Here is a 27,904-nt window from a genome sequence, read left to right as displayed (position 1 = left end):
TGGGGGCAGAATTCTCACTTTAAGCCAATTAATTTTAAAATGTTAATATTCATGGAGGAGGTGCCGGATGATTGGAGGGTGGCTCATTTTGTTCTGTTGTTTAAAAAAGGTTCCAAAAGAAATCCGGGAAATTACAGGCCAATAAGTTTGATGTCGGCAGTTGGCAAGTTATTGGAAGGTGTGATAAGGGATAGGGTGTACAAATATTTGGATAGACAGGGACTTATTAGGGAGAGTCAACATGGCTTTGTGTGTGGTAGGTCATGTTTGACCAATCTATTAAGAGTTTTTTGAGGAGGTCACCAGGAAAATAAATGAAGGGAAGGCGGTGGATGTTGTCTACCTGGATTTCATCAAGGCCTTTGACAAGGTCCCTCATGGGAGGTTAGTTAGGAAGGTTCAGTGGCTAGGTATAAATGGGGAGGTTGTAAATTGGATTAGACACTGGCTCAATGGAAGAAGCCTTGGAGGATCGCTTCTCTGAGTGGTGGCCTGTGACTAGTGGAGTGCCACAGGGATCGGTGTTGGGTCCGTTGTTGTTTGTCATCTATATCAATGATGTGGTAAATTGGATCAGCAAATTTGCTGATGATACAAAGATTGGAGGTGTAGTGGACAGTGAGGAAGGTTTTCAAAGCTTGCAGAGGGACTTGGACCAACTAGAAAAATGGCAAATGGAATTTAATGCAGTCAAGTAGAATGTACAGGGTAAATGGTAGGACTCTGAAGAGTGCAGTTGAACAGAGGGATCTGGGAATACAGGTACAGAATTCCCTAAAAGTGACGTCACAGCTGGATAGGGTTGTAAAGAGTGCTTTTGGTACGTTGGCCTTTATAAATCAGAGTATTGAGTATAAAAGTTGGAGTTATGGTAAGGTTATATAAGGCATTGGTGAGGCTGAATTTAGAGTATTGTGTACAGTTTTGGTCACCTAGTTACAGGAAGGATGTAAATGAAGTTGAAAGAGTGCAGCGAAGGTTCGTGAGGATGTTGCCGGGACTTGAGAAGCTGAGTTAGAGAGATTGAATAGGTTAGGACTTTATTCCCTGGAGCGTAGAAGAATGAGGGGAGATTTGATAAAGGTGTATAAGATTTTGATGGGTATAGATAGTGAATGCAAGCAGGCTTTTTCCACTGAGGCCAGGGGAGAAAAAAAAACCAGAGAGCATGGGTTAAAGGTGAAAGGAGAAAAGTTTAAAGGGAATATAAGGGGGGGGTGGTGTGGAATGAGCTGCTGGATAAAGTGGTAAATGCGGGGTCACTTTTAACATTTAAGAAAAACTTGGACAGGTTCATGGATGAGAGGGGTGTGGAGGGATATGGTCCAAGTGCAGGTCAGTGGGTCTAGGCAAAAAATGGTTCAGCACAGACAAGAATGGCCAAAAGGCCTGTTTGAGCTGTAATTTTTTATGGTTCTAATGGCTCATTAAATGGCTGTGGGATGAGTGGCCAAATATGGTCAAGCTCACTCTGGACCTTGAGGTAGGAGCGAGGATCCCATCCCTATCTTAAAATCAGCCTATTTCCTTTGTTTCTCTCTCCATAGATGCTACATGCCAAATTGTTTTTTTTCAGAATTCTGGTGAAATGCCTGAAAACCGGGTACCCGCCACTTGTCAGAAAACATTCAAGCACTGATCAGTCCTTTGAACTGTTGAATATGATAACCAGGTACTTATTAACAGCACAAAATTAGCATCAGAATTTGCAGAAGATTCCATCTTGCTCAATACATTTGGTTTACAAAACTGTATCTCGCACAACGGAAAAGCTTATTGGTTAGTAAATGACACAAAATTGAAGCAAAAATAAGTCCACCAGTTAACCTGCTCCAAAGTTTAGTTTTCAAAAGGTCTGCAACATACCCATGAAAAGCGAATGTCAGGGGCTTCTTTAAAACCAAGCTGCTCAAGTAATTGGTACGACTTTGTATTGTCCTCGTCAACGAAGCAATAAATAGGATATCCGATGTTCTGCAGAGCTTTCACCATTTTGGTTACTAGTAGTTTGGCAAAGCCCTTCCTGCGATATTCTGGTTCAGTGTACAGTAATCCCATTGCACCATATTGGTAAGTAAGTAGCCAGGAAACAGGAGTATTAGTTTCATCCAGGATACAGTAGCTGGGGAATTTTGCTATGATATTTTTCACAAATTTAAGCTCATCATCACCCTTTCCATACTTCCAATTTCTGTTTACTATCTGTGCATGAGAAATGTCTCGATGACTTATTCTTGAGGCAACATCAGCCCTTTAAAAACAAAAAATGAATGGGAATAAGTTTGTATTTCTCGTGATTAACAGACATTAACAAAAATTAACATGCTTAAATTTTAGCAAGCAATATTATCTACGAGTACTTTCAGATTAGACATGATTCAGGGCAAATCCACAAAGGCTCAAAAACGCAACCCGTGGACACCCATTCATGTATCCAAGCAAAACCTGTACATCTTTGCATCAGTTATCCCTAACAGCCTAATTGTGATTGTTAATTTAGGATGAATTTGTGGTGAAAATTTTTTTTGGTTCTTTTTGGTCAGTAGAAAGAAATCAGCATTCAATCAACCTTCATAGTTTTGAATCCAGGTGCTAACAAATGGAAACTTTTGGAAGTGAAAACACACATCTAAAACAAATGTTTCTGTATCTGCCACTGTTACTTTTAACCTCATGTTCTCCTTTAATAAATTTTGGGTATTAAATTACTCTTTCTTGGTTATCTATTTTGAAGTATCCCACTCTGACCCATGTGAATGTTAGCAGATGTAGCATAAACAGATAGCATTGCTGATTCGAGGTGAGAGCAAGCTGAGGAAAACTACCTATTGCTTTTTCTTCGAGTGGGAATCTGCCTCCAGAATCTACACATCAAAGCTCCCAACGTTGTATAATTGATCACTACTGATTGACCTGCATTTATTTTCAATTGTCTTTACCAAGAACTATGCACTTGAAGGAAAAAAACAAGGTATTGGGAATCATAATGGCTCCTCAGTGCTGTTGATCCTTTTTCCTCTGTCCAATTTCACAAGGTTCAAATAGAAATGTTAATTCTTATGTAATTTTAACAATTAAAATGAAGCAAATGAAAAGTAAACAACAGATTCCCTGTGAACATTTAGAAACATTAACTCAATTAATTGATTTTCACTGATCAAACAGTAGAACTAACTAGCATAGGACAAATAAGATTGGAGAAATGAATGTGCGGCTCAAAGATTGGTGTGGGAGAACTGGGTTCTGGTTTAGGGCATTGGCACCAGTGCTGGGGAAAGTGGGATCTGCACAATTGGGATGGTCTCCACCTGAACCTTGCTGGGGCTGATGCTCCAGTGACCCAAATAGCTGGCAAGTAGAAAGGTTTTAAACTGAATTAGTAGGGGCAAGTGATCAAATTTAGGAAGTTGTAAGACAAGGCAACAAAGGTACTAATGTGAGAAATGATAGACTGTGATAGAAATGGACAGAGAATACAAATCTCAGAGTAAATCATCAGATCAGGCTCGATGCTACAAAAATCAAACATTTCATGTGTGTATGCATCCTGGGAATACCCTGCTTCAAGTTTCTTCGCTAATTAATGGAAATAAATTCACATCATCACTGACTATACAAAGCAGAAATCATGTAGAGTATAAGAGAAGACTAAAAGATTAAAAAAACCCCCAGATGGGGAATGCCAGCCCTACTGTAATGTTTCCAAGCTGATAAAAGAATGTATGTTAAAAGTTAATTGATTAAAAGCAAGTGATTAAAATTTTCAAGCAGACAGTGAGCTGGCAGTAGGCCTAAATGTGAATATGTCACACTGGTGCAATCATAGAGTTTTACAGCACATAGAGGCCCTTTCGTCCATCATGTCTGCGCCAACCATCAAGCACCTATCTCTTCTAAACCCATTTTCCAGCACATGATCTGTAGTCTTGTACACTGTGGCATTTTTAAGTGCTGATCTAAATGCTGCTTAATGTTGAAAGAGTTCCCATCTCCTCCACCTTTTCAGCAGTGATTTTTCAGATTCCCAGCATCCTCATAAGTGAAAAAGGTTTTCCTCAAATCCCCTCAAAATCTCCTGCTGCTTACCTTAAATCTATGGCCTCTGGTTATTGATCCTACTACTAAGGGGAAACGCTGTTTCCTATCTAATCTATGTCCTTCGCCAGAGAGCAATTAGTTAGAGATCGCGCTCCTATAGCATGTAATGGTAATCTTGCTGTGCTTTTTAATATTGTTGTTCAGCATATGTCACGTTTCACTGGTACATAGTAAAATATAACCACTGTCACCAAAAAGGATTATCACTTTCAATGGGGTAAGGAGATAACTAGTTAGTTGAGTCCCTGAGCCATATTTTTCTAATAGGTATCACAGCTGGAAACAAGTTGTGATATGTCAGATACTGATAAGAGGACAATTCGATCGTGTTGTATGAGCTATTGACCATTGTAGCACAGCACGAGGGCCACTGATGAAGGGGAAGTGATTACAATCTTTGCATAATCCAAAAGCAAGTTTGCATATTAAATAGGTTTGCATGCCTTCGTGGGTGGTTCCTTGGGATCGAGGATGACTTCCAAACCAGCTCAATCAATTCTGAAATGGCTACTAAGTCCAATATGCCCTCTGCAGACTGCTACATTCGGAGCAGGTGGTGCTTGGAGGGTCAGGTTGGGTTAATGGGAGTTGTCTGTTCTCTGCAATGCCTTGACTTTGTGCATTCCATTGAAGTCTTTCTCTGTGTTTGATGCCTTCCTGACTGATCTTTCTCCATTTTGGTCAGTCATAAGCCAGGGACTCCCATGAGGTGATAGTGATGTTTGACCTCTTCAGTCCTGCTTTGAGGATATTGCCATAACATTTCCATTGTTCTGCATTTTCATTATACTCCTGTAACTCTTCTGGCATGAAGAAGTTCTGAATAGAGCAGTTGCTTTGAGTCCAGTGTCAGGCATATAAATGACATGTTCTGGTTGCATATAAAGTAAAGGGAACAATGCAAGAAGAGGAGACAGTGGAGTCATAAAACCTGGACCAAGGGGTGATCAAAGGATACAATAGGAAAAGAATATAAACTGGGAGAAAGCTAGAACTCATGGTAAGAGAATTAATGGATGAATATCAGAAAGAGACAAGAATAAAGTGTCTGCACAAAGGAGTGGGTAATATCATAACTACCTTAGATTGTAATAGGAATAGTAATATCACTTGTTAACTCCAATTACCACAAGTATTATATAGTCATCTCAATATCTTACAAGACATTATTTATCTCTTAGTAATGTAGTAGTAGAATCATAGAATCTTACAGCCCTAAAAGGCCCAGTTGATCCATCGTGCTAGTGCTAGCCTTTGGCAGCCTTCTGGCTAATAGGGGAATAGTTTATGCTTTGGTGGTCAACTCTGTACTAAATATCATGCCATTCTGGCGTGGCAATCCTTGCCATTTTTGTTTCAGATGATGACAGAACTCTGAGAAGGTACATAATTCAATAACCTTTTTTGTTACTGGGCCCTCTTCTCAGCCAGCTGAACTTTGTTTCTCCTGACTGCTTTCAATCCCCTTTCTGGAGGTTACAGCTGTCAGTGACAGTCTCCCAGTTATCAATGTCAATGTCCACCAACTTCATAGCTTGCTTGGACATTCAGACCTTCGCCTTTGTAGCGAATGTCCAAAAAAATCACAAACCAGTGGCCAGTTCATCCCACAGAAGGTCTTGGGTATACAATGTCACCCATTCAATGAATGTGACTGAGCAATGAGTTTGTTGATGGAATTGGCATGCTCCAAGACCTCTGAGTTGCTGATCTTGTCCCAGTGGAAGATGCTGAGGGTACACCTGAGACAGCAAAGGTAGAAATGGTTCAGCCTATGTTATTCAGGTCTCACTATTGCAGAAGAACACACTGAGGATACAGGCTTGGTAGACTTGCAGACTGGTATTCTCAATCAAATTGCTGTTCCACACACTCTTAACCAGCCTTGGACATAGCAGCTGCAACTTTTGAAATGCATATGTTAATTTCTTCATCATGTAACAGTGGGAGCTTAGATTTGCAAAGCTATCAATAACCTCCAGCAATATATTGTCTATGTTGATGGATGGTGATATTACAACATCCTAAACAATAATATTTATCTTCCTGATGTTGGTGGTCAAAGTAAACCTTATGGACATGAGAGAATTAATCCATTTGCTGATGAAGGTGGTCCTCAGTTTGAAATGTTGCACACCATCATTGATGTAGAGCAATTCTATGGGGACTGGTGCAATTTTGTCTTGGCTCTCAGGTGAGCAAAGCTGAATGTCTACAAGTTCTGGAATGTAAGCAGTCTGTAGATGAATTGAAGGCACATGGCAGCAGAAAAAGAAAAAGAATATGACAAAACAATGTCAACACCAGAACCCAGTCTCATGCGATCTCACTGCAGATCTCAAAAGGGTTTTGGTGTTATCCTGGCATTCACTCAGCTCGTTGTCATGGGAAGAGGAAATCACAACAAGGAGATTCAGTGGTCAGTCACACCATTTTTCTTGCAGCTGCAGGACTGAAAAGATTATATCAATGGTAGACCTTCAAGTTCTAAAACTACTCTGGGGTTCAGAACATATCTATTCAGTCAAGATCTCCAGTGTGGCAAGAACAACACAGGCAAATACTTTTCCCATGATGTTCAGCAAGAGCTGTCTAATTTACTTCCACAACCCACAACAAAAGTGTTCAATTTATTTCCACAGCCCTGAACAAGAGCTGTCCAATTTGGTGCCACAACCCAGCTTTTCCCCCTAACCATCAAATTAGATCATTTAAAATACATGCCCTTTTGCGGTGAAGCACTGCAATTTCTAATGGCTTTGGGATATGTATCCACAACCAGCACAGACTGGAACTTTAATCCAGCCTTAGACGGTTTGATCACTCTATCACAATGATATAATTTCTAGAAAAAGTCCCAGTCTCTTTTGGCATGAGCTTTATTATTTTTAAGGTTACAAATTGGTATTGATTTTCCAAAGAGCTTTCTGATCACACAATACTGGTTAGCAATATTTTATTTGCACCGTTTCATTGTGAGGATCAACTTAAATAATATGGTTATGTTTCCAGTCCATTTTGGATCTGGTTTTGACAGTTCACCAAGGAGAGAACCACCTGAGTGCTTGGGTGAAAAAAAAATCACTCCAATATTTTCTCTATTGAAGAACATAAAAGAAATGTTGGTTGAAAGTAGGGCCTTTGCAAATACAATAGTATCATCAAAGGAGATCCATTAAAATTACAACTGGCATTGTTTTAATGGACGTTATTCTCATGCAGTATGGTTACTGGGATATCACTGCAAGCTAATATGATGCCCCTGCTTTTGTTTGGGAGGGTGATGGATCTTCTTTGAATCACTGCTTCAGAATAAGAGCCCCTATGAAGCATTACTGACTCAGTAAGAGAAGTGAGAAACGTAAACATTAGCTCCCTGAGTATTGAAATTCCTGTTCTGCTTCCTCTGTCATATCACACGCATTCCATCCAGAATTAAAACGGTTGGGGCCACATTAACTTAAGGGATTAACAGCTAGAACGGTAAAACCCTAAAATAACAGGCTGTCTTAGCTGCAGATATGATGTTGACACTGCCTGCAAAGAGGTGCAGTCCAGAGAAATGTTTTATTTTGGGAATTAGAGTTCTCTCCGGTGATATTTTTTACCCTGCTGTTAGTAGGAATACATGAATGTTGGAGGATGGTTTGCTATTTACATTCAATTCTTCCCTCTTTCTCCCCTCTCTCCTCTGAAAACTCTCATAAGAACATAAGAACATAAGAAATAGGAGCAGGAGCAGGAGCAGGCCATCTAGCCCTTCGAGCCTGCCCCGCCATTCAATAAGATCATGGCTGATCTGTCATGGCTCAGTTCCACATTCCCGCCCTCTCCCCATAACCCTTAATCCCCTCTCTTATCAAAAACCCATCAACCCGCGTCTTAAAAATATTTAGCTAGGTAGCCTCCACCACTTCAACGGGCAGAGAATTCCAGAGATTCACCACCCTTTGAGTGAAGAAGTTCCTCCTCAACTCCGTTCTAAACCGCCCCCCCTTTATCTTGAGGCTGTGCCCCCTAGTCCTATTATCCTTTCTGAGCGGGAAGAGTCTCTCCACTTCTATCCTATCCATCCCATTCATCATCTTATACGTCTCAATGAGATCTCCCCTCATTCTTCTAAACTCTAACGAATACAAGCCTAGTTTATTCAGCCTCTCCTCATAGCTCAACCCCCTCAACTCCGGCATCAGCCTAGTAAACCTCCTCTGCACTCCCTCCAAGGCCAAAATATCCTTGCGTAAGTACGGCGCCCAAAACTGCACACAGTACTCCAGCTGCGGCCTCACCAATGCCCTATACAGCCGCAGCAAGACCTCCCTACTTTTATATTCAATCCCCCTCGCTATGAAGGCCAGCATCCCATTTGCCTTCCTGACCACCTGCTGCACCTGCAAGCTGGGTTTTTGCGACTCATGCACAAGGACTCCAAGGTCCCTCTGCACCGTCGCCTGCTGCAGTTTTTCGCCACGTAAGTGATAATCCTTCCTAACATTATTCCTACCAAAGTGGACCACCTCGCACTTGCCAACATTAAATTCCATTTGCCGTTTCCTGGCCCATTCGCCCAGCCTATCTAGATCCTTCTGTAGACTCTCCACACCCTCCGCACAATTTGCCTTTCCCAATCTTGGTGTCATCAGCAAATTTCGACACCCTACACTCGGTTCCCTCCTCCAGATCATCTATATAAATGGTAAATAGCTGAGGCCCCAGCACCGACCCCTGAGGCACTCCACTAGTCACCATCTGCCAATCCGAATAGCACCCATTGACCTCCACTCTCTGCCTCCTATTTGACAACCAATCCTCTATCCACGCTAACACACTACCCCCAACTCCCTGTCCCCTGACCTTCTGCAATAACCTCCTGTGAGGTACCTTGTCAAACACCTTCTGAAAATCCAGAAAGACCACATCCACCGGCTCTCCTGTATCCACCGCCCTAGACACATCCTCATAGAACTCCAGTAAATTTGTCAGACACGACTTCCCTTTATTGAATCTGTGCTGCGTCTGCTCTATCAAGCAATTCCTCTCAAGATCCTCTCATCATAGTTGGGATTGAAAATTCACTGTATATGCAAACAGTCTGTTATTATCTAGTTAGGGACCAGTAATTTTGTTTCAACTCGATTAAGTTGGAATTCCAGTTACCAAAGCCACATGATTCCATGGTTTTAAACAAAAAAAAGCTTACAAATCAGAAAATCTGCAATATCTAGGTTATACACTAATACTCAAAATATACATGAGGTTGTGTATGTGGTGTCTTTCTTTAAGTAGAGCATCAGTGAGTCACCTGACTTGGGGGCCAATTGGAACTGAGACTGATTACACCAGAGAGTGGCCGGAATTTTATCACCCTGCCTGCAATCGGAATAACAGGGGGCAAGGGGCGGACAATGGAAAGCTCCATTGATTTCTGGCGGGATTTTAGGGACGAGTGAGGCCATAAAATTCCGCCCAGAGAGTCCTCTCTCAGGTATTTTATTTCTGGAACCATGTTGTAAGCAAGTAGAACTAGGGGTCTTCATGCTGCGTAAGCCTCCTGCACCAAGTTTTGTTTGTCAATAAATATCATTTGTTCCTAACAAAGTCTGAAATCTTGTGACAATACCATACCAGCGAAACATAACATACTGGCGACGAGATGGAATCAATTGAATAGCACAGCCTACCTGTGAGTATCCAGTTTAATTAAAGTTATAAAAGAGGAGTGGGCAAATAGACTCAGCAAAAGTTGTTGTACTGGTGCCAGACCCTGAGAGGCAGTTGAAGGACTGAATCCGGTGTGGACAGAGAAGTAAAGAGATTTGGAAAGATATAAGAAAAATTAAAATGAAGAGATTGGTTTCAGAAGCAAGGAAAGTGAAACTGAATCAAAAGAAAAAGAGGACAGGAATGTTTGAAATAGAAAGGAAGACGTGTTTTAGATTTTAAGATAACCTAGAAATAGAAGGCAAAGATATTGGTTGCAACTAACAGGTTCAGAAGTAAAAAGGGAGACAAATGCCCTAAGAAGCTGCAGTACCTTTCCCAATAGCATGGGAAAATGAAGAGGTCGAGACTCAGAAGAGCCTGTATGGGGTTCCTGGTAGTGGTCCCTGCACTGGGGAACGCAGGCAGTGAAGTTTGGAAGTTTTTGGAAGAAGACCCATATTTGTTTGAAAATAAAGGAGCTGACAAAGTTTAAAATAAAACCCACTGGAGCCACTGGTGAAATTGACGAAAAGATTGATGTTAAAACAAGGAGAGAAATATGGATTCTCAAGACAGACAGAAGAAAAAGAGTGGGAAAAATGCAGAAATTGATAAATATTCCACCAGCTTAAACAAGTTTTAAAACTTCTAAAATAAAAGGTTCATAAGTAGGTTTCCACCAAAATACAGGGAAAGCACAGACAGACAGAAATGGCAACTATGACAGCTGAAAACATTGACAGCCTTAAAACAGTAATGAATTCAAAGTTGTGCAAAATTTAATGCAACAACCTTAAGAGGGAACAAAGGACAAGAGACGTAAAACAATCAGAGAAGATCCCAGTTAAAAGGCAACTCTAAAAACAAGAGGCCAACTTTTTTTTAAAAAAACGGGGGTCTGTAAGCAACACGAGATCTCAAAAGATGAAAAATAAGATCTCAAAGAAGAGGAAACAATGAAGGTTAGAGGAGGTAATACTCCTTCAAGCAAGAGGAAATGCCAGACTGAGTAGGCAGTAAAAGTCACAACATAGGAGGTAATTATGAAATAACAGACAAACTGGTTGAACACTCCAAAGTGCACATTAAGTAACAGTTGTGACTAAGACAGATCCCACAGATTTCTTAGTAATCCACTCTGATGTCAGTGATCACCATGAGTTCAGAAAATCACGTTAAAATTCTCTCCTTCATGAGGGATTTTAACTTTTTCCTTTCACAGATCTGATTTAACCACTCTAACTTGGATTGCCTGAAAGACTGCTCAACTCCTGATGATTCAATCTCTTCTGAGACTGTATTCCATGGGATTCACAAAGCTGCGATCCTACCTCTCATTCCAATACAATTCCAGCTCGTTTGCAGACTGCTAGTTTCACTAAGCTGGCACTGCCCCAAGTTGCTCCAAACTTCAGTCTCCTGGCTGCAGTGAGAAATAAATGGCTACTAGGGCTTCTTTTGAATTCTATTTGACTGACAAAGAACCAGTGTGTTTGCACCAGCTTCTCACATCTCCAATACTTTTCTGAGCCCTCACTGCATGGGCTTCCCTGTGAGCTACAAACTACATGAGGTCTAAATTGCAACTTACTTTTCTCCCCCAGTAAACTGAAACCAAACAACTTTATTAAGATCCAGTCATCTTCATGATAACAAAGCTTTTCAGAGCTCATTGTAAGCTTTAAACTAATTTGATTCCCAAAAACAAAACATCTCTCTGCACTGCACTTATTTGCAAGCAATGTAGATATCACCTCAGCTACATTAGACCACCTGCTGTTTTATAATTTTACCTTTCTAGCTGTCAATCTCTTAAGTCAACATGGCCCCAATCTAGTGTAATAGACTCCAAGCTGTTTAGGTGCTCTTATTCCATTTTCTACAGTTAATCTTCCTAGAACTGAAATTTACCTCTAAACTATTAACATGAACCATGTACTAGATTTTCATTACATCCCATAATAATAAAAGAGAGTATTTGAGTGAATGGTACTGTTTGTAAATTGACGTACTACAGAAAGATAGTGCTTACTTTTCTGATGTGATGTCAAGCAGGTCCCCTGGATCTTTGAGTATCATTGCACATGTACTGGTTGAAAAGTTTACTGTGAATTTTTTGCAAGCTGCAACATCCTTCACCAGTTCAAGAAAACTTGTATCAATCCCTTAAGAAAAACAAATTAGGAGTTTGAGTAATTGCTCTTCAGGTATACAAGAAGTACAGTTCAATCTTGGCGATCAAAGGCATCATAATCATGACAGTCACTGATCCCATCTCTTCTAGAGATCTTCCATCCACTGCTTCAAACCTCATAGTCCAACCTCAAAGGGCCCATTTCTAACTCCTTCTGAAGATCCAAAGACAGGACTGCCCTGTTGGACCTATGTAAGTTAGAATTGCTGAGTCACAGAGCTACGCAGCTGCTTTTGCCTTGGGGCAATATAAAGATTTTACAAAACAGCTATTATCCAATCACTGCTTCAAACTTTCAAATAATGAACCCAATGTGGCAATATTTAAGGTGTCATTATTATGTTTACATATAAAATATAAGTTTACGTATAAAATTAAAGGTGTTGGGGAAGGTTAAAGAGAACAGTTTATAGATTGGCAATTATTACAATGGCTATGATTTTTGGATGAAGTGTTACACAAAATCAGTTACAGGTACTTTGCTCACTGTGTCGACATCGTACCTCCAAACATGAAACGGTTTGTCCAGTTGACAACATTGTCATCCATGAGAAGATTGTATAAACTGCTCTGATCTTTGGAAAACACAGTAAATGTACATTCATCTGAAGTGTACATTTCTTCCTACAGAGTAGGGAACAAAAGTAAGTCAAAATTATTAATTAACTTAAAGAAGCTAAATGTGTCCTCATGAATAAAAAGACAATTTGTAAATTTTAATTTGAATGAATAGTCCTTCAGTCAGCTTTTTGGAAAATATGGCAGTTTAAGAGACAACATAGGCCTGAATTTTTTTAATGGCGGCTTCTTGTTTCCGCTGTTCAAAGAGTGGATGGAACACATCCTCACCAACTCCAATGAGTGTTGATTGGCTGCAGGCAAGACTTCCATCCCTCATGTGGGAAGAAATCCCATTTCAGAGAGTTGCCGGTCAATTTCCAGTGCCTGCAGCGAGAGCTCTGCAGTGGAAAGCAGAGGAGGTTCAAAAAGACATGGACACACAGTCTGCAATAGGAGGCCTAGGTAGGTCCAAGGGATCCCAGGGAGCACGGGCGGGGGCCTGGACTTCAAAATTTTGGTGGGGGGAAGGAAGGCTGGGAGGGAAAACATTAACCAAGTTGAGTTGGGAGGGGAGGAGGAGATAGAGAGGGTAAAGAAGCATGGACGAGCGCCTGAAGCCGAATACCTGGTCACGGTGAATGAGTAAAAAGTCTGACAACACCAGGTTTTAGTCCAACCTATTTATTTGATAATATACTCACAAGCTTTCAGGGTTAGCCCCTTCAAAAAATAAGGATATTGAATTTGATGATCAGATATGATCAAAATGAAATGTGGAGCAGGCTGAAAGGGCTGAAAATTGACTTCTGCCTCTAATTTCTATGTTTTTATGGGCAACACCCGAGTCTTAAGGTCCAGTGGCCCCCCTCCCCCCAGGCCGCTTTCCCCCTACCCAACCACACCTGCTGCAGCCCCAACCCCGAAAGTTTGTGAGTATATTATCAAATAAATAGGTTGGACTAAAACCTGGTGTTGTCAGACTTTTTACTGTGTTTACACCAGTCCAACACCGGCATACCCACATCATGACGGTGAACGACCCAGACATCAACATCAGCCTTCAACAGACAAGGCATGATTGGGCGGGTCCCTCAGACTGCAGTTGGCCATGCTGCAGAAGAGGATCTTCGCGCGGTGACTTGCCCCTCCGAAGAAGACGCAGCGTTGGTCCGGTTCGCAGAGGTGGCGGATTCCTCGGGCTAGGTGCTCCACGGTCCACCTCTGTGTCTCCCCCCGCCTCTCCCCCATACCCCCGCCCAGCCCCCGGCGGCATCCCCCGTGTGTACTCCTCCTGCAAGGAGCGACATGGTTGGGGCTGCAGCAGGTGTGGTTGGGTAGGGGGAAAGCGGCCTGGGGGGAGGGGGGCCACTGGACCTTAAGACTAGGGTGTTGCCCATAAAAACATAGAAATTAGAGGCAGAAGTCAATTTTCAGCCCTTTCAGCCTGCTCCACATTTCATTTTGATCATATCTGATCATCAAATTCAATATCCTTATTTCCCCCATATTCCTTGAACCCTTTAGCCCCAAGAGCTAATTTCTTCTTGAAATCCTGCAACATTTTGACCTCAACTACTTTCTGTGGTAGTGAATTTCACAGATTCATCACTCTCTGGGTGAAGAAATTTCTCCTCACCTTGGTCCTAGAACTCCTTGTCCTTAAACTATAATCATTAATTCTGGACCCCACCCCCCCAAATCAGGAACATTCTTTCTGAATCTACCCTGTCCAATCCTGTTAGAATTTTTAAAGTTTCTATAAGATCCCCTCTCACTCTTCTAAACTCCAATGAATATAATTCTACCCAACTTAATCTTTCCTCAAATAACAGACCTGCCATCCCAGTAATCAGCATGATAAATTTTTGCTGTACTCCCTCTGTAGCAAGGACATCCTTCCCCAGATAAGCTTACCAGAACTGCACACAGTACTCCAGATGTGGCTTCATCAACATCCTATACAACTGGAGTAAAACATCCCTGTAACACTCAAATCTTCTTGCTATAAAGGCCAACTGCCTGCTGTACTGCACACTTACTTTCATTGACTAATGCACCAAGAGTTGAATGTCCACCTCTCTTAATTTATATGCATTCAAATAATAATCTGCCTTCCTATTATTACTATCAAAGTAGATAATCTCACATTGCATACGCCTGCTCATTCAGCCTTTTAAAATCAGCTGAAGCATCTCTCCATCTTCCTCACAGCTCATCCTCCCACCCAACTTCATATCATCTGCAAATTTTGAGATAATGCATTTAGTTTCCTTTTTCAAATCATTAATCTACGTGAACAGTTGGGGTCCTAGCACAGATCTCTGCAGTAACCCGCTAGTCACTGCTTGCCAGTCAGAAAAAGGCCCATTTATGCCAACTCTTTTCTTCCTATCTGCTAAACAACTTTCGATACATCTCAAGATACTACCTGCAATCCCATGTGTTTTAATATTAAGCGAGGCCTTGTCAAAAGCCGTCTGAAAGTCTAAATAAACCTCTTCACCAATTCTTAGGTAACTCTACTAGTTATATCCTCAAGAATTCCAATAGATTTGTCAGGCATGGGCCTTAGCCCCTCCATTATATTTCAGGCTTCCCCCATAGATATTCAATCTTCCCACCCGCCTAAAAATTAAGGCAAATTCTAGCCATAGTAACTATGTGGTTTTATCCAAGGGCACAGCAGGTTGGGCTGCAAATTCTTCCAGAACTGAGAATGTGTTAGAACTTTTGAATTCTATCAAGGTTGATAAGTCGCCGGGACCAGATGGGATATACCCCAGGATACTGTGGGAGGCAAGGGAAGTGATTGCAGAGCCCCTGGCGATGATCTTTGCATCGTCAATGGAGACGGGAGAGGTTCCGGAAGATTGGAGGATTGCGGATGTAGTCCCTATTTTCAAGAAAGGGAACAGAGATAGCCCGGGAAATTACCGACCGGTGAGTCTGACCTCAGTGGTTGGTAAGCTGATGGAAAGGCTTCTGAGGGACAAGATTTACGACCATTTGGAGAGGTTTGACATGATCAGGAATAGTCAGCATGGATTTGTCAAGGGCAGGTCGTGCCTTATGAGCCTAGTTGAGTTCTTCGATAATGTGACTGAACACATTGACGAAGGAAGTGCCGTGGACGTGGTGTACATGGACTTCAGCAAGGCGTTTGATAAGGTCCCCCATGCAAGACTTCTTGTGAAGGTGAGAGGGCATGGGATCCGAGGGCCTTTGGCCTTGTGGATCAAGAACTGGCTTGCCTGCAGAAGGCAGAGAATGGTTGTGGATGGGTCTTTTTCTGAATGGAGGTCAGTCACCAGTGGAGTGCCCCAGGGATCTGTTCTAGGACCCTTGCTGTTTGTCATTTTCATAAATGACCTGGATGAGGAAGTGGAAGGATGGGTAAGTAAGTTCGCTGATGACACGAAGGTCGGTGGTGTTGTGGATGGTCTGGAAGGATGGCAAAAGTTGCAGCAGGACATAAATAGGATGCAGGACTGGGCGGAGAAGTGGCAGATGGACTTCAACGCGGATAAATGCGTAGTCGTCCATTTTGGCAGAACCAACGGGATGAACGAGTACACTATCAAGGGCAGGAGTCTTGGTAGTTTTGAGGAGCAGAAGGATCTTGGGGTCCGGGTCCACAGGACTCTTAAATCGGCCTCGCAGGTGGAAGAGGTGGTCAAGAAGGCGTATGGTGTACTGGCCTTCATAAATCGAGGGATTGAGTTTAGGAGTCGGGAGGTAATGCTGCAACTTTATAAGACCCTTGTCAGGCCTCATTTGGAGTATTGTGCGCAGTTCTGGTCGCCTCACTATAGGAAAGACGTAGAAGCTATTGAAAGGGTACAGAGGAGATTTACAAGGATGTTGCCTGGACTGGGAGGCATACCTTATGAAGTTAGGTTGAGGGAACTGGGTCTCTTTTCCCTGGAGAGACGTAGGTTGAGAGGCGACCTGATAGAGGTTTATAAAATGTTGAGAGGAATGGATAGGGTGGATTCTCAGAGGATATTTCCCCGGGTTGAAATGGTCGCTACGAGAGGACACAGGTTTAAGGTGCGGGGAGGAAAGTACAGAAGTGATGTTAGGGGTAAGTTTTTCACTCAGAGGGTGGTGAGTGAATGGAATCGGCTGCCGTCAGTGGTGGTGGAGGCGAACTCGCTGAGGTCTTTTAAAAGACTTCTGGATGAGTATATGGGGTTTTATGGGATTGGGGGTTATAGATAGGTGTTGATGTGATCGGCGCAACTCGTGGGCCGAAGGGCCTGTTTGTGCTGTAGTGTTCTATGTTCTATGTTCTATGAGTAGGTTACTAATACTCACTTTCAAAACATGAATAAGAAAGATGGATACTTCAGGAAAGTACAGTTGCCTGTGGAACTACAGCACAAAAGAGAAGTGCACCTTAAATGGAAGAGCTCACAAAAGGATCTAAGTGCTGAACTGGAAAAGCCTGAAGAATAGAGTTAATGAAAAACAAATTGCAGAACACACAGCAAAGTAGACAAAGGAGAAAGAATAACTAGGTTGCATTAGGTCATAATGGCATTATGAATCAGTAACAGATTTCTTGACAGCTCAACAAATGGATTATGTGTTGACCTATAAAGTGGAAAAGAGATCGCTTTGTGTGTTTTCCCATTTGACATTTGGGAAGATGCATAGCACAAGCATGGAAAAATGCCTCCAATTGCTTGCACACCTCTTATTTGCTCTGTCCAGCTTACTTATGCAGTCTTTCCTGAGGGCACCCATAACATGAAAGTACAGATACAGAGGGAGAAAAATAATAAATTATTTGTTATAAAAATATTTTCAATATGAAAATAATCAAATTTTGCTCTTGGGCCTGTTAAATTAAACTTTGTGAAACGGGGACTGGGTGCCTAAAATGGGAAGAATGTAATTTAATTCTAAGAAACCCACAAGTTTTTGTGGGATCCAGCCTGCATCATACGCAAATATATTCTATTACCTGCACTTGTATTTTATATTCATTCATTTATGAGAAGTGGGCATCAATGGAAAGGCCAGCATTTATTGTCCATCTCAAACTGCCCTGGAGAATGTAGTGGTGAGCATCCTTCTTTAACTGCTGCAGTGCATAGAGCTATGCAACCCCTGCAGAAGGAGATCATTTGGCCCATTGAGCCTGTATGACTCCAAAAGAGCATCTGTCTCAGGCAAGCACTCTCACCCTAGCCCTGTAACTCTGTGCATTTTACCATAGCTAATCCACCTAACTTGCACATCTTTGCGCTAAGGGGCAATTTACTGTGGCCCATCCAACAAACCTGCACAACTCTGGACTCTGGGAGGAAACCCGAGCACCTGGAGAAAACCCACGCAGGCACAGGAAGCATGAGCAAACCCCACATAGGCAAACACCCAGGCCAGATTTGAACCCAGATCCCTGGCGCTGTGAGACAGTAGTGCTAATCATGCTATTCATAGTCTATCAGCTGTATCCAAAATTATGTCTAATTATTTCTGAATTATCTCAATTATATAATGATAAGCCACAGAAAGTGACCATTCAACCCATTGTGCCTATGCCAACTCTTTTGGTAGCGCTATCCAATTAATCCCATTTCCCTCCTTTTTTAACTGTATTGTTTCACAGGATGCGGGCATCATTGGCAAGGTCTGCATTTGTTACCTGTCCCTAATTGCCCTTGAACTGAGTGACTTACTGGTTCATTTCAGAGGGTAGTTAAGAACCAAGCTGTGGATCTGGAGCCACATAAAGGCCAGATAAGGCCAGCACATTTCCTTCCCTAAAGGACATAAATGAATCAGATGGGTTTTACAACAATCAGTGGTAGTTGCATGGTCACTCTTGCTGTGATTAGCTTTAAATTTCAGTTTTTATTAATGAAATTTAAATTCCACCAGCTGCCATGGTGGAACTTGATCCCATGTCCCTACAGTATTAGCTTGGGTCTCGAGAGCTAGTTAGCACATTACCACTGTGCTACCATCTCTTCTTACCCCTTCACTGTAGCCCTGAAAATGTTTTCCTTTCAAGCACTTCCACAATTCTCTTGAAATCTCCTCCCAACACCTTTTCAGGCACTGTTTTCCAAATCATCATAACTCATTGTTTTAAACAATGGTTCCTCATATGATGTTTGGTTCTCTTACCAATCACCTTAAAACCTTATCCTCTTTCTACTACTAGATCTTTCTACTACTAGATGCTGTTTTTTTTTATTTATCCTGATCAAAACTGTTCTGATTTTGAACACCTCTATCAAAACTCTCCTTAAACCTTTTTGCTCAGAGTTTTCAGATTTCTCTTTTCCTTTCCAGTTTGGGATTTTTCATTTCTCTTTTCTTTCCCTCAAGCTGGAGCTCTCTCTCTAACAGCACTGTTGATGTACTCACACCAAATGGATTGCAATGATTCAAGAAAGCAATTCAGCAGCACTTGCTCGAGGGCTACTCGGGATGAGCAATAAATGCTGCTCTTGTCAGGGTCACTCACATCCCACAAATGAATTAAAAAAGGTCAGTAGATAAGGTATATGATTAAGTAAATAGAGGGAAACAATTTCTTTTGGTGATGGAACCCGAATAAGAGGGCATGACTTTAAAGTTAGACAAAGGCAGTTTAGATGTGATGTCAGAAAGTACTTCTTTACGTGCAGGGCAATGGAAATCAGGAACCTTTTCCCTCAAAAAGCTCTTGAGGCTAAGGAAATACCAAACAGGTTTTTGTTAGACAAAAAGATAATAAAATAGTGCGAAGTTAGGAAGGGAGAATTAAGATTCATATCAGCCATGAACTAACAGAATTGTAGAACACATTGAATGGGCTGAACAGCCTACTCCAGTAAGGAAAGAGTTATTTGAGAAAGAGTAATACTAAAGGGTGTATATGCCTCTTGTAGAGGATACAGAAGTGCAAACTGTCATCTTTTAGCATTGTAACACATGTGGAGAAAGAAATTAAATTTCAATTCAAAGAAGTGGCTTCTTTGTCGTAAGAAAGAAGGATGACATCTGGGCAGCAGCCACTGTTTATTTCACTGAGTTGAAGTCAGTGGGTCGGATGGCCGGTTCATGAGGTGGAGTGATACCAAAAGCGTAGATTCAATTCCTGTTATCACTGAATGCCCTGCCTTCTCAACCTTGCTCCTCGTGTGAGATGTGGAAATTCTCAGGTTAAAATCACCACCAGTCAGGTTTCTCTCTCAAGAAGGAGGAGAACAGCCTATGGTCCTCTGGGACTTTGGTGACTTTCATCTTTTCTTCATATTCTTTAATCTTGTTTTTTTATACTGACAATAAAGTACACAACTTCTTAAAGTACATTTGTATACCTTTATACATGGCCGACATATTACAGTGCTGAAATTAGGCCAAATATCGACAACAACTTCCTGATCAGATATCTTGCCTCTGTTGATGTTTAGAATAGTTCCATAAACCTGGAACAATAAAACAGAACACCTTTTACAACAATAAATCTAGAAAAATTGTGTCACTCTGCATGATAAAGTAACTCAATTAGGACAGTTCCCAATGTGGAGGAATCAAACTAAATTTCTCTATTAGCAAAAGGGAGCAGAAAGTATGATCCTGATCAATTATAAATGACAGAAAAACAGATGAGTCACCTGTTAAATCTGCATAATCTGAACAAGAATGATATAAATATCTATTTCAATTAGTTTTACAATTTCAATGCTCAACTAAACTAATAAGTAACCTTACTGGGTAAGCTGAGACTTTGATGATGCAATTGATTGATGAGGCATCTAAGAAGTCAAAAATCCCCTACCTGCTTTCCTGTTGTGCTGAGGATGAATGATGAATGAACCTGTCTGTATTTCTTAATGCTTTGGTTTACCTGGAGACGAAAACTACTGTATATACCGCAAACCGTTCTCTGCAGATGATATGTGTGGAGTCAGGAAACACAATCCTGCAAGGTAGCTTTACTTCCTGTCTCCAGAGATAAAGTGACACTGGCAGCATTGATAATCGGATGCTGCTGGCAGCGTTTGCTATATGAGCTGGGTTCTGAGCATACTTCGGTAGCCTAACAGTACAATTTTGCATTCTATTCATGCTGACTGGAAAGGCACAACAATGAACTCTGTGGCAAAATGCCGTGCTTGAAAATAATCTTGAGGTAATGCAAAGGACAGATCAAGGCCTGGATTTTCACAATGATAAAGAGCAAAAATGAAGCCTGAATCCAGATATCCCTCCCTAACGCAGCACTTTTCATTTTCACAGGGACTGAGATTTGTGCATACACATTTTGCAGAGGCAACTGCCCATAGAAATTAACAGCTGCCTCCTCATGTGATTTCATAGTGGTAGCACAGTGGTTAGCACTGTTGCTTCACAGCTCCAGGGACCTGGGTTCGATTCCCGACTCGGGTCACTGTCTGTGTGGAGTTTGCATGTTCTCCTCGTGTCTGTGTGGGTTTCCTCTGGGTGTTCCGGTTTCCTCCCACAGTCCAAAGATCTGCGGGTTAGTTGATTGGCCATGCTAAAATTGCCCCTTAGTGTCTTAAGATCCTTAGGTTAGAGGGATTAGTGGGTAATAATATGTAGGGATATGGGGGTAGGGCCTGGGTGGGATTGTGGTCGGTGCAGACTTGGTGGGCCGAAGGGCCTCTTTCTGCATTATAGGGTTCTATGATTCTATGATGATTTCAGTGCAAGAAGCATCTGAAACATGTTGTGCATGGATTAGACCTGGTAGGAGCAAGTTTGAACTTTGTGCATCCCTTTAGATAACCAGGATACCCTTTTGGATTTGTCCCTGGGTGTTTTTGTAGAAGATCAGGTGCCTTTTAAGTTTGCTAAATGTAGGAATGAATATGAATATATGTATATATAAGCACAGAAACTCATTGGAACTGTCAGAAGTTTCAAGGTGGATGTCAAAGGGAACAATTAGCTGTCAAGGAATTTAAAACTCCTGTCCTTTAACTCTGAGAGAACCATCCGGAGTGTTGAAAAATAATTGTTGGCTATTTAATTCTATCAGCCTGAGGGACATCATTGCTGGATTAGTGCTGCATGATTAACTTCACAACAGTTTATAATCACAGTAGACTGCCTGTCATTTGATTGACAGCAGCAAGTGATCATGTATTCTTTGAAGTCATAGAGTCATAGAGGTTTACAGCATGGAAACAGGCCTTTTGGCACAACTTGTCCATGCTGCCCTTTTTTTTTGAACCCCTAAGCTAATCCCAACTGCCTGCATTTGGCCCATATCCCTCTATATCCATCTTACCTATGTAACTATCTAAACGCTTTTTAAAAGACAACATGGTACTCGCCTCTACTACTATCTCTGGCAGCTTGTTCCAGATACCCACCATCCTCTGTGTGAAAAAATTGCCCCTCTGGACACTTTTGTATCTCTCCCCTCTCACCTTAAACCTATGCTTTTCAGCTTTAGACTCCCCTACCTTTGGGATAAAATATTGACTATCTAGCTGATCCCTCATTATTTTATAAACCTCTATAAGATTACCCCTCAGCCTCCTACACTCCAGAGAAAAAAAGTGGGACTATAAATTCCAATGCTTGTTTTTATAAGGGATTATGCAATTTGACGAAATGTTTGTTGTTATAAGGGATAATGTAATTTCAGGAATTTAAATTTAGCAAATGGTTTTTGAGAGTTTTTTAAAAATAAAGTCTACAGTGCATATCTAGAACTTTATTTTGTTTTATCTCAGTGTTGACTCAAAGGTCTGCCCATGATGTCTATGGGCAAAACATGGTGGGCATGGGTTGGCATGAATTGGCACTAACTTGGCATTGGAGTTATAAAGGGCCATAGATGGGTAGGAGACATAGATCATCACGGAGGGTGAAGGGCCATGGTAGGATGCAGGAGTCATGATCAGCCTTGTGGCTCCTCTTTGCACTAACTCCAGAACTTGAATATTTCCTTTGTTTGTCGGCAGCCCAAACTGAACATAACATTGCAGATGTGAGGTGATCAGAGCATTACACTGTTCAATCATACATCTTCCAGTTTTATTTGTTTTTGCCATACAATGCAGCATTTATCATTGCTGCTCTGAACTGATCAGCTGACGTACAAGAAAAAATTGATTTTGAAAGGTGCTGCCAATCAGGTGCTTCTTTACCCAAGTTCCATCTTCAATAGAAGAATGTAGCAAGTATTCAAAAGGTAGCCTTGCAGTACCATCTGTTTCATGTTCTCTTCAAAATATAATTCCCCATGAGGACTATTCGATTTTATTCAACTTTAGCCTCCATTGTCCTAGCATTTACTGAGTAAATGAGTAATTAACTTTCTCCTTTCTATATCTGGAAGGTGTTGAATTTCACCAGCCACTGTTCTGCATTCTTCCGCATGTTTGTAGCTATTGTAATTTTTACTGCTTCCTTTAATTCTATCTACTTTAGTATCTTAAATCCACTCTTTTGTGCAAATGACAATATACCAAATACTGTATATTTACATTTTACTGATAATAGATAAAAGCACAAAGAATCTCCTGCCGTGCTTACCAGTATAAGATACAACCTTACCTTTATTGCAGCTGGCAGATAATTCTGCAAAACTTTTTCTAAAGTCAGTAGCTTCTCTTCATCCTGTATTATAAACATGGTTATAGGAGGCAGAACCAAAATTACTTTCAAACAAAGTGGCAAGGCCCTTGTTGAGATGTGCTGCACAGCACAGAGTATATTGCCTGATGCAGATGTCAGTCCTGTTTGAAGAAGGCATAGAGGAATACAAGTTAACATCACTTAAAGGACATGAATTTCACTAAGTATTTGAGAATTTCCTTTCTGGTAAGGAGGAAGAAGAAACATTTCTTGTGTCACACCAAGGTTGCATAACAGTGACATTGTGCAACTCAAGATTACTTAAATTATCGTATAGTGCTAAAGGTTATGTAAATACATTCAACGTAAATGGCCCAAAGAACAACAAATAAGATTGTGTTTGGAGAAATGGGCAGGTAGACTTTGGGTTGGATAAGAAACTGGTTACATTCTTGTAGACAAAATGTTTAATGTCCCTTTACTGTACATAGCCTATTTCCGGGTCTGCACAGTTCCTTTAAAATTGCCTCAAGTTCATGCATGAATGCATCTTAAAGGGACCATCCCTTGTGCAAAGTCTACTAGCCCCTTATATGACAATTCCTTATTGTTGTGCAGCTATGTACCTTTAGTGCAACATTAGTGGGAACTGGTCATAAGTGGAGTCCCCCAAAGATGAGCATAGGCACTTTTCTCTTCAAAATGCACTATGGTTACCATTTCCTTTGCCTTTTGTTCCATGACATCTTTGTCATTTAATCTCTCCCTGCCTTCAAGTCTATTCCTGACCTCTTTTTGCCTCATTTGTTCCTCTTCCTTTTTCAACAGAGTAAAACCCATCACATTTTCCCTCTTTTCAGTTCTGAACAAGAGTCATATCAGACTTGAAACATTAACTCTGATTCTCTCCACAGTTGCTGCCAGACCTGCTGAGTTTTTCCAGCACTTTCCCCACTTAATCATTTTTACTCCGATTGCTCTTTGTTCTTTTCCATAGCCAGCCTAAACCTTATGATATAATGATACGTAAAAAGTTGTAGATCTATGGGTAAGGGCTGGGGAATGGGACTAACTAAGTTGTTGCGCAGAGCTGCCATGAAGACGACAAGCTAAATGATGTCCTTCTATGTTGTAACCGTTCAATGATTATAATGACCTCGAGCCTGGTATACGTGGCACAGTTTCAAAAGGTGCAGATGATATGAAACTTGGAAGCATCAAGAACTGCAAGGAGGAAAATATAGATTTTCAAAAGGACACAGACAAGTTGGTGGAATGGACAGACAAATGGGAGACAAAATTCAATTTGAAGAAATGTGAAGTGATTCATTTTGGTAGGAAGCACATGGAGAGATAATATAAAGATGGGCAAAACTGTAACAGGGATGCAAAACTGTAACAGGGATGGCTGAGGTCTGGAATGCACTGTCTGCAAGTGTAATGGAGGAAGGTTCAATCTGTTATCGGACAATAAATTTTCTGAAATTGGGTACACAATATGGAAGCAGACTAAAGCTGCACTCAGAACCTCCCCACTAAAGATCACAAGGGAACAGATCCAGACAAGCAGGCAAAAGACATGTTTTTAAAATGCAAACGAGGGCTAGCACACAAAGGGAACCGGGCAGGATGGCACCTACAGAAACTAAATTAAAAGCACACCCCCATCTAATCAGATCAGCACCTCTAATCTAATCAAGCAAACCTCTATGGAGACACCTAAAGACTAACACAACTAAGGAAGCCTCTCTGGCCTTATAGACTTCCTAAAATCAGCCAAACACCCATTGTTCAAACCCTGGAGATTCTAGACCATTGATAAACCCATCAGACAGAAATGATTAACATACACTTAAAAACATCGTTACGATACTTGAAAACATGGAAACAGAATGGTCAGAGTCAAATACTGTAAACAAAACATTAACATTTGAATCATACAATGTGTCAAAGTTTGAACATAACTGTAGCCCATCGCAGCGGGCCTTCAGAGTGCTTTCAGGACATTTCTGTTGTATGTCCTGACTGCACCTCCATCGATGTTAAAATAAAGCTGTACCACTGTTGAACCTTCGCGACACATAACAACGCAGAGTCGCCGGGCAGAGCTTGATAGCCAAGTTCCGCACACATGAGGATGGTCTCAACTGGGATCTTGGGTTCATGTTGCACTATCTGAATCCCCCACAACTTGCCAGGGTTTGCAAAATCTCACTAACTGTCCTGGCTAGAGACAATACACATCTCTTTAACCTGTGCTTAACCCTCTCTCCACTCACATTGCCTGTACCTTTAAGACTTGATTACCTGTAAAGACTCACATTCCAACCATTATTTTGTAAATTGAGTTTGCGTCTTTATATGCCCTGTTTGTGAACAGAACTCCCACTTACCTGATGAAGGAGCAGTGCTCTGAAAACTAATGGCTTTTGCTACTAAATAAAGGTAGCACAGTGGTTAGCACTGCTGCTTCACAGCTCCAGTGACCTGGGTTTGATTCCTGGCTTGGGTCAGTATCTGTATGAAGTTTGCACGTTCTCCTTGTGTCCGTGTAGGTTTCTTCCGGGTGCTCCGGTTTCCTCCCACAGTCCAAAGATGTGTGTGTTAGGTTGATTGGCCATGCTAAAAATTGCCCTTAGTATCCTGAGATGTGTAGATTAGAGGGATTATTGGGTAAATATGTAGGGATACGGGGGTAGGGCCTGAGTGAGTTTGTGGTCGGTGCAGACTCGATGGGCCAAATGGCCTCTTTCTATACTGTAGGGATTCTATGAAATCTGTTGGACTTTAACCTGGTGTTATGAGACTTTTTACTGTAGCTCCAGGCCTATTTCCAGCGTGGAGCTGACAGCACCAGAAATGTGGGGCTGGGAGAGGTGTTCCGGGCTGGATGTCCAGTGAAGATCGAATTTATCCAGCTGTGCTAAAATCTCCCAGCCTGCTGTGCTGGATGGGAGAATTGCCCGCAAGGTTATCTAAATTCTTAAAACATCCAGAGTCTGTATGTTTCTGTTAATAGTCCAGCTCTACCGGATAATTAGCAGACAAATATACATTATTGGTAAGTTCCAAGTTATTCATTGATATTACCAGTGATTTGCCATGACTGTTTTACAGTCATAAGAACATAAGAAATAGGAGCAGGAGTAGGCCATCTAGCCCTTCGAGCCTGCCCCGCCATTCAGTAAGACCATGGCTGATCTGAAGTGGCTCAGTTCCACATTCCCGACCTCTCCCCATAACCCTTAATTCCCTTGCCTATCAAAAACCTATCAACTCGCGTCTTAAATATATTTAGCGAGGCAGCCTCCACCACTTCAACGGGCAGAGAATTCCAGAGATTCACCACCCTATGAGTGAAGAAGTTCCTCCTCAACTCCGTTCTAAACTGCCCCCCCTTTATCTTGAGGCTGTGCCCTCTAGTCCTACTGTCCTTTCTGAGCAGGAAGAGCCTCTCCACCTCTATCCTATCCATCCCATTCATCATCTTATATGTCTCAATGAGATCTCCCCTCATTCTTCTAAACTCTAACGAGTACAAGCCTAGTTTATTCAGCCTCTCCTCATAGTTCAACCCCCTCAACTCCAGTATCAGCCTAGTAAACCACCTCTGCACTCCCTGCAAGGCCAAGATATCCTTGCGTAAGTGCGGCGACCAAAACTGCACACAGTACTCCAGCTGCGGCCTCACCAGTGCCCTGTACAGTTGCAGCAAGACCTCCCTACTTTTATATTCAAATATCCCATTCCTCAGATCAACTTTGCATAACTTTCTTTAACGGATTTTTGCTTGTAAGCCAGGAGCTTAATGATGAACATTTTCATCTCATTTTATTATGTATTTAGATAAACACACTTCACAACTCTAAACTGCATAATATTGACACAATCCTAACTTTTCTGTAATACCTCAACCATGCTATGCAGAAAGAGTAGTTTGTTGTGTATGCTATCCACATGTGAAGCTATGAAGAAAGGTTCAGTATTTTGTAGCACTTTTTATGTCTTCACATTTTCCCAAAGTGCTTTACTACCAAGTAATGTAACCATATACCATAACCATTCTAGTATTTTAACCAAATAATGTAACCAAGTACTGTAACCAGTGTCCATATTGTTCAGTTTTGGGGCTGATCTGGATTTCCTGTCCTTCACTCTGAGAAGACTGCTGCAGGAAAGGATGGCCCGAGGCACAGGTGGTCAATTTGGAGACTGTCGCTGCTAAAATTGCCAAGCAGTTCCTGCATGCCACCTGTGCACCCTTGGAATCCACTTTTTTTACTCTGACCCTGGGTTTTGATGCCCCTTGTAAAAATTCAGCCCAGTGATCAGAAAAGAGGTGATCAGTGAAATTGAACCTGCTGTTAACATGTGCTTTGATTTTTAGCTGGGCAGATGCACAGAGTCAACTGCAGCAGATAGAAGCTGCATTTGATCAGGAAGCATCAGCTGTGCTGATGGCAAGACTCGGAGTTTTCAGGGCTGAATCTGAGGAAGGCCCCGATGTACTTCGTTGGTTGGACAGGCAATTAATCCGCCTGGTAAGAACATCAAGTACCTGCGTTGAATCTACGTTTTTTATTTTGAGACTAATTGAGGTTAGTTTTAAATTGAAACTATACTATTAAACCTGTCAATTATTTTCTACCCCTCTTTCCATCAGTGTCAGAAGTTTGGCCAGTTCCACAAAGATGATCCTAATTCCTTCAGACTTTCAGAAACATTTTCCCTTTATCCACAGGTAAATATAATAAAATATATAAAATGATAATCCTAAAATGCAAAGATAAGTGA

The 27,904-nt window shown here is 41.5% G+C and overlaps 2 protein-coding genes across 2 annotated transcripts in view; one reads left to right on the top strand and one right to left on the bottom strand.

The window, feature by feature from the left end:
- LOC145350910 (glycine N-acyltransferase-like protein 3) lies at nt 1–23,549 on the bottom strand. The gene is made up of 5 exons (XM_080200359.1): nt 23,090–23,549; nt 19,876–19,983; nt 12,499–12,619; nt 11,834–11,966; nt 1–2,251 (listed from the first exon to the last, which is right to left on the bottom strand). The coding sequence occupies exons 1-5, from the start codon at nt 23,306–23,308 to the stop codon at nt 1,840–1,842; spliced, it is 993 nt and encodes a 330-aa protein (XP_080056485.1). The 5' UTR covers nt 23,309–23,549; the 3' UTR covers nt 1–1,839.
- The window catches only part of LOC145350710 (protein transport protein Sec23A-like), a 17,241-nt gene continuing 12,816 nt past the window's right edge, over nt 23,480–27,904 (top strand). Inside the window, exons 1-3 of the mRNA XM_080199916.1 lie at nt 23,480–23,526; nt 27,498–27,651; nt 27,774–27,851. Coding sequence (XP_080056042.1) covers nt 23,480–23,526; nt 27,498–27,651; nt 27,774–27,851 — 279 coding nt within the window. The remainder of the gene's footprint in view (nt 23,527–27,497; nt 27,652–27,773; nt 27,852–27,904) is intronic.

The sequence above is a fragment of the Carcharhinus amblyrhynchos genome, chromosome 12 (genome assembly GCF_965287045.1).
Source record: "Carcharhinus amblyrhynchos chromosome 12, sCarAmb.v2.hapA, whole genome shotgun sequence".
Lineage (NCBI taxonomy): Eukaryota > Metazoa > Chordata > Chondrichthyes > Carcharhiniformes > Carcharhinidae > Carcharhinus > Carcharhinus amblyrhynchos.
The sequence above is the reverse complement of the archived record's forward strand: the minus strand, read 5'-3'. Positions and strand labels throughout refer to the sequence as shown.

Coding starts and splice junctions, on each gene's coding strand:
- LOC145350910 (XM_080200359.1), bottom strand. CDS start 23,308: ATGTTAACTTGTATTCCTCTATGCCTTCTTCAAACAGGACTGACATCT. Junction 19,984..23,089: donor ATCTGCCAGCTGCAATAAAG/GTAAGGTTGTAT, acceptor TTATTGTTCCAG/GTTTATGGAACTATTCTAAA. Junction 2,252..11,833: donor CTTGACATCACATCAGAAAA/GTAAGCACTATC, acceptor TTGTTTTTAAAG/GGCTGATGTTGCCTCAAGAA.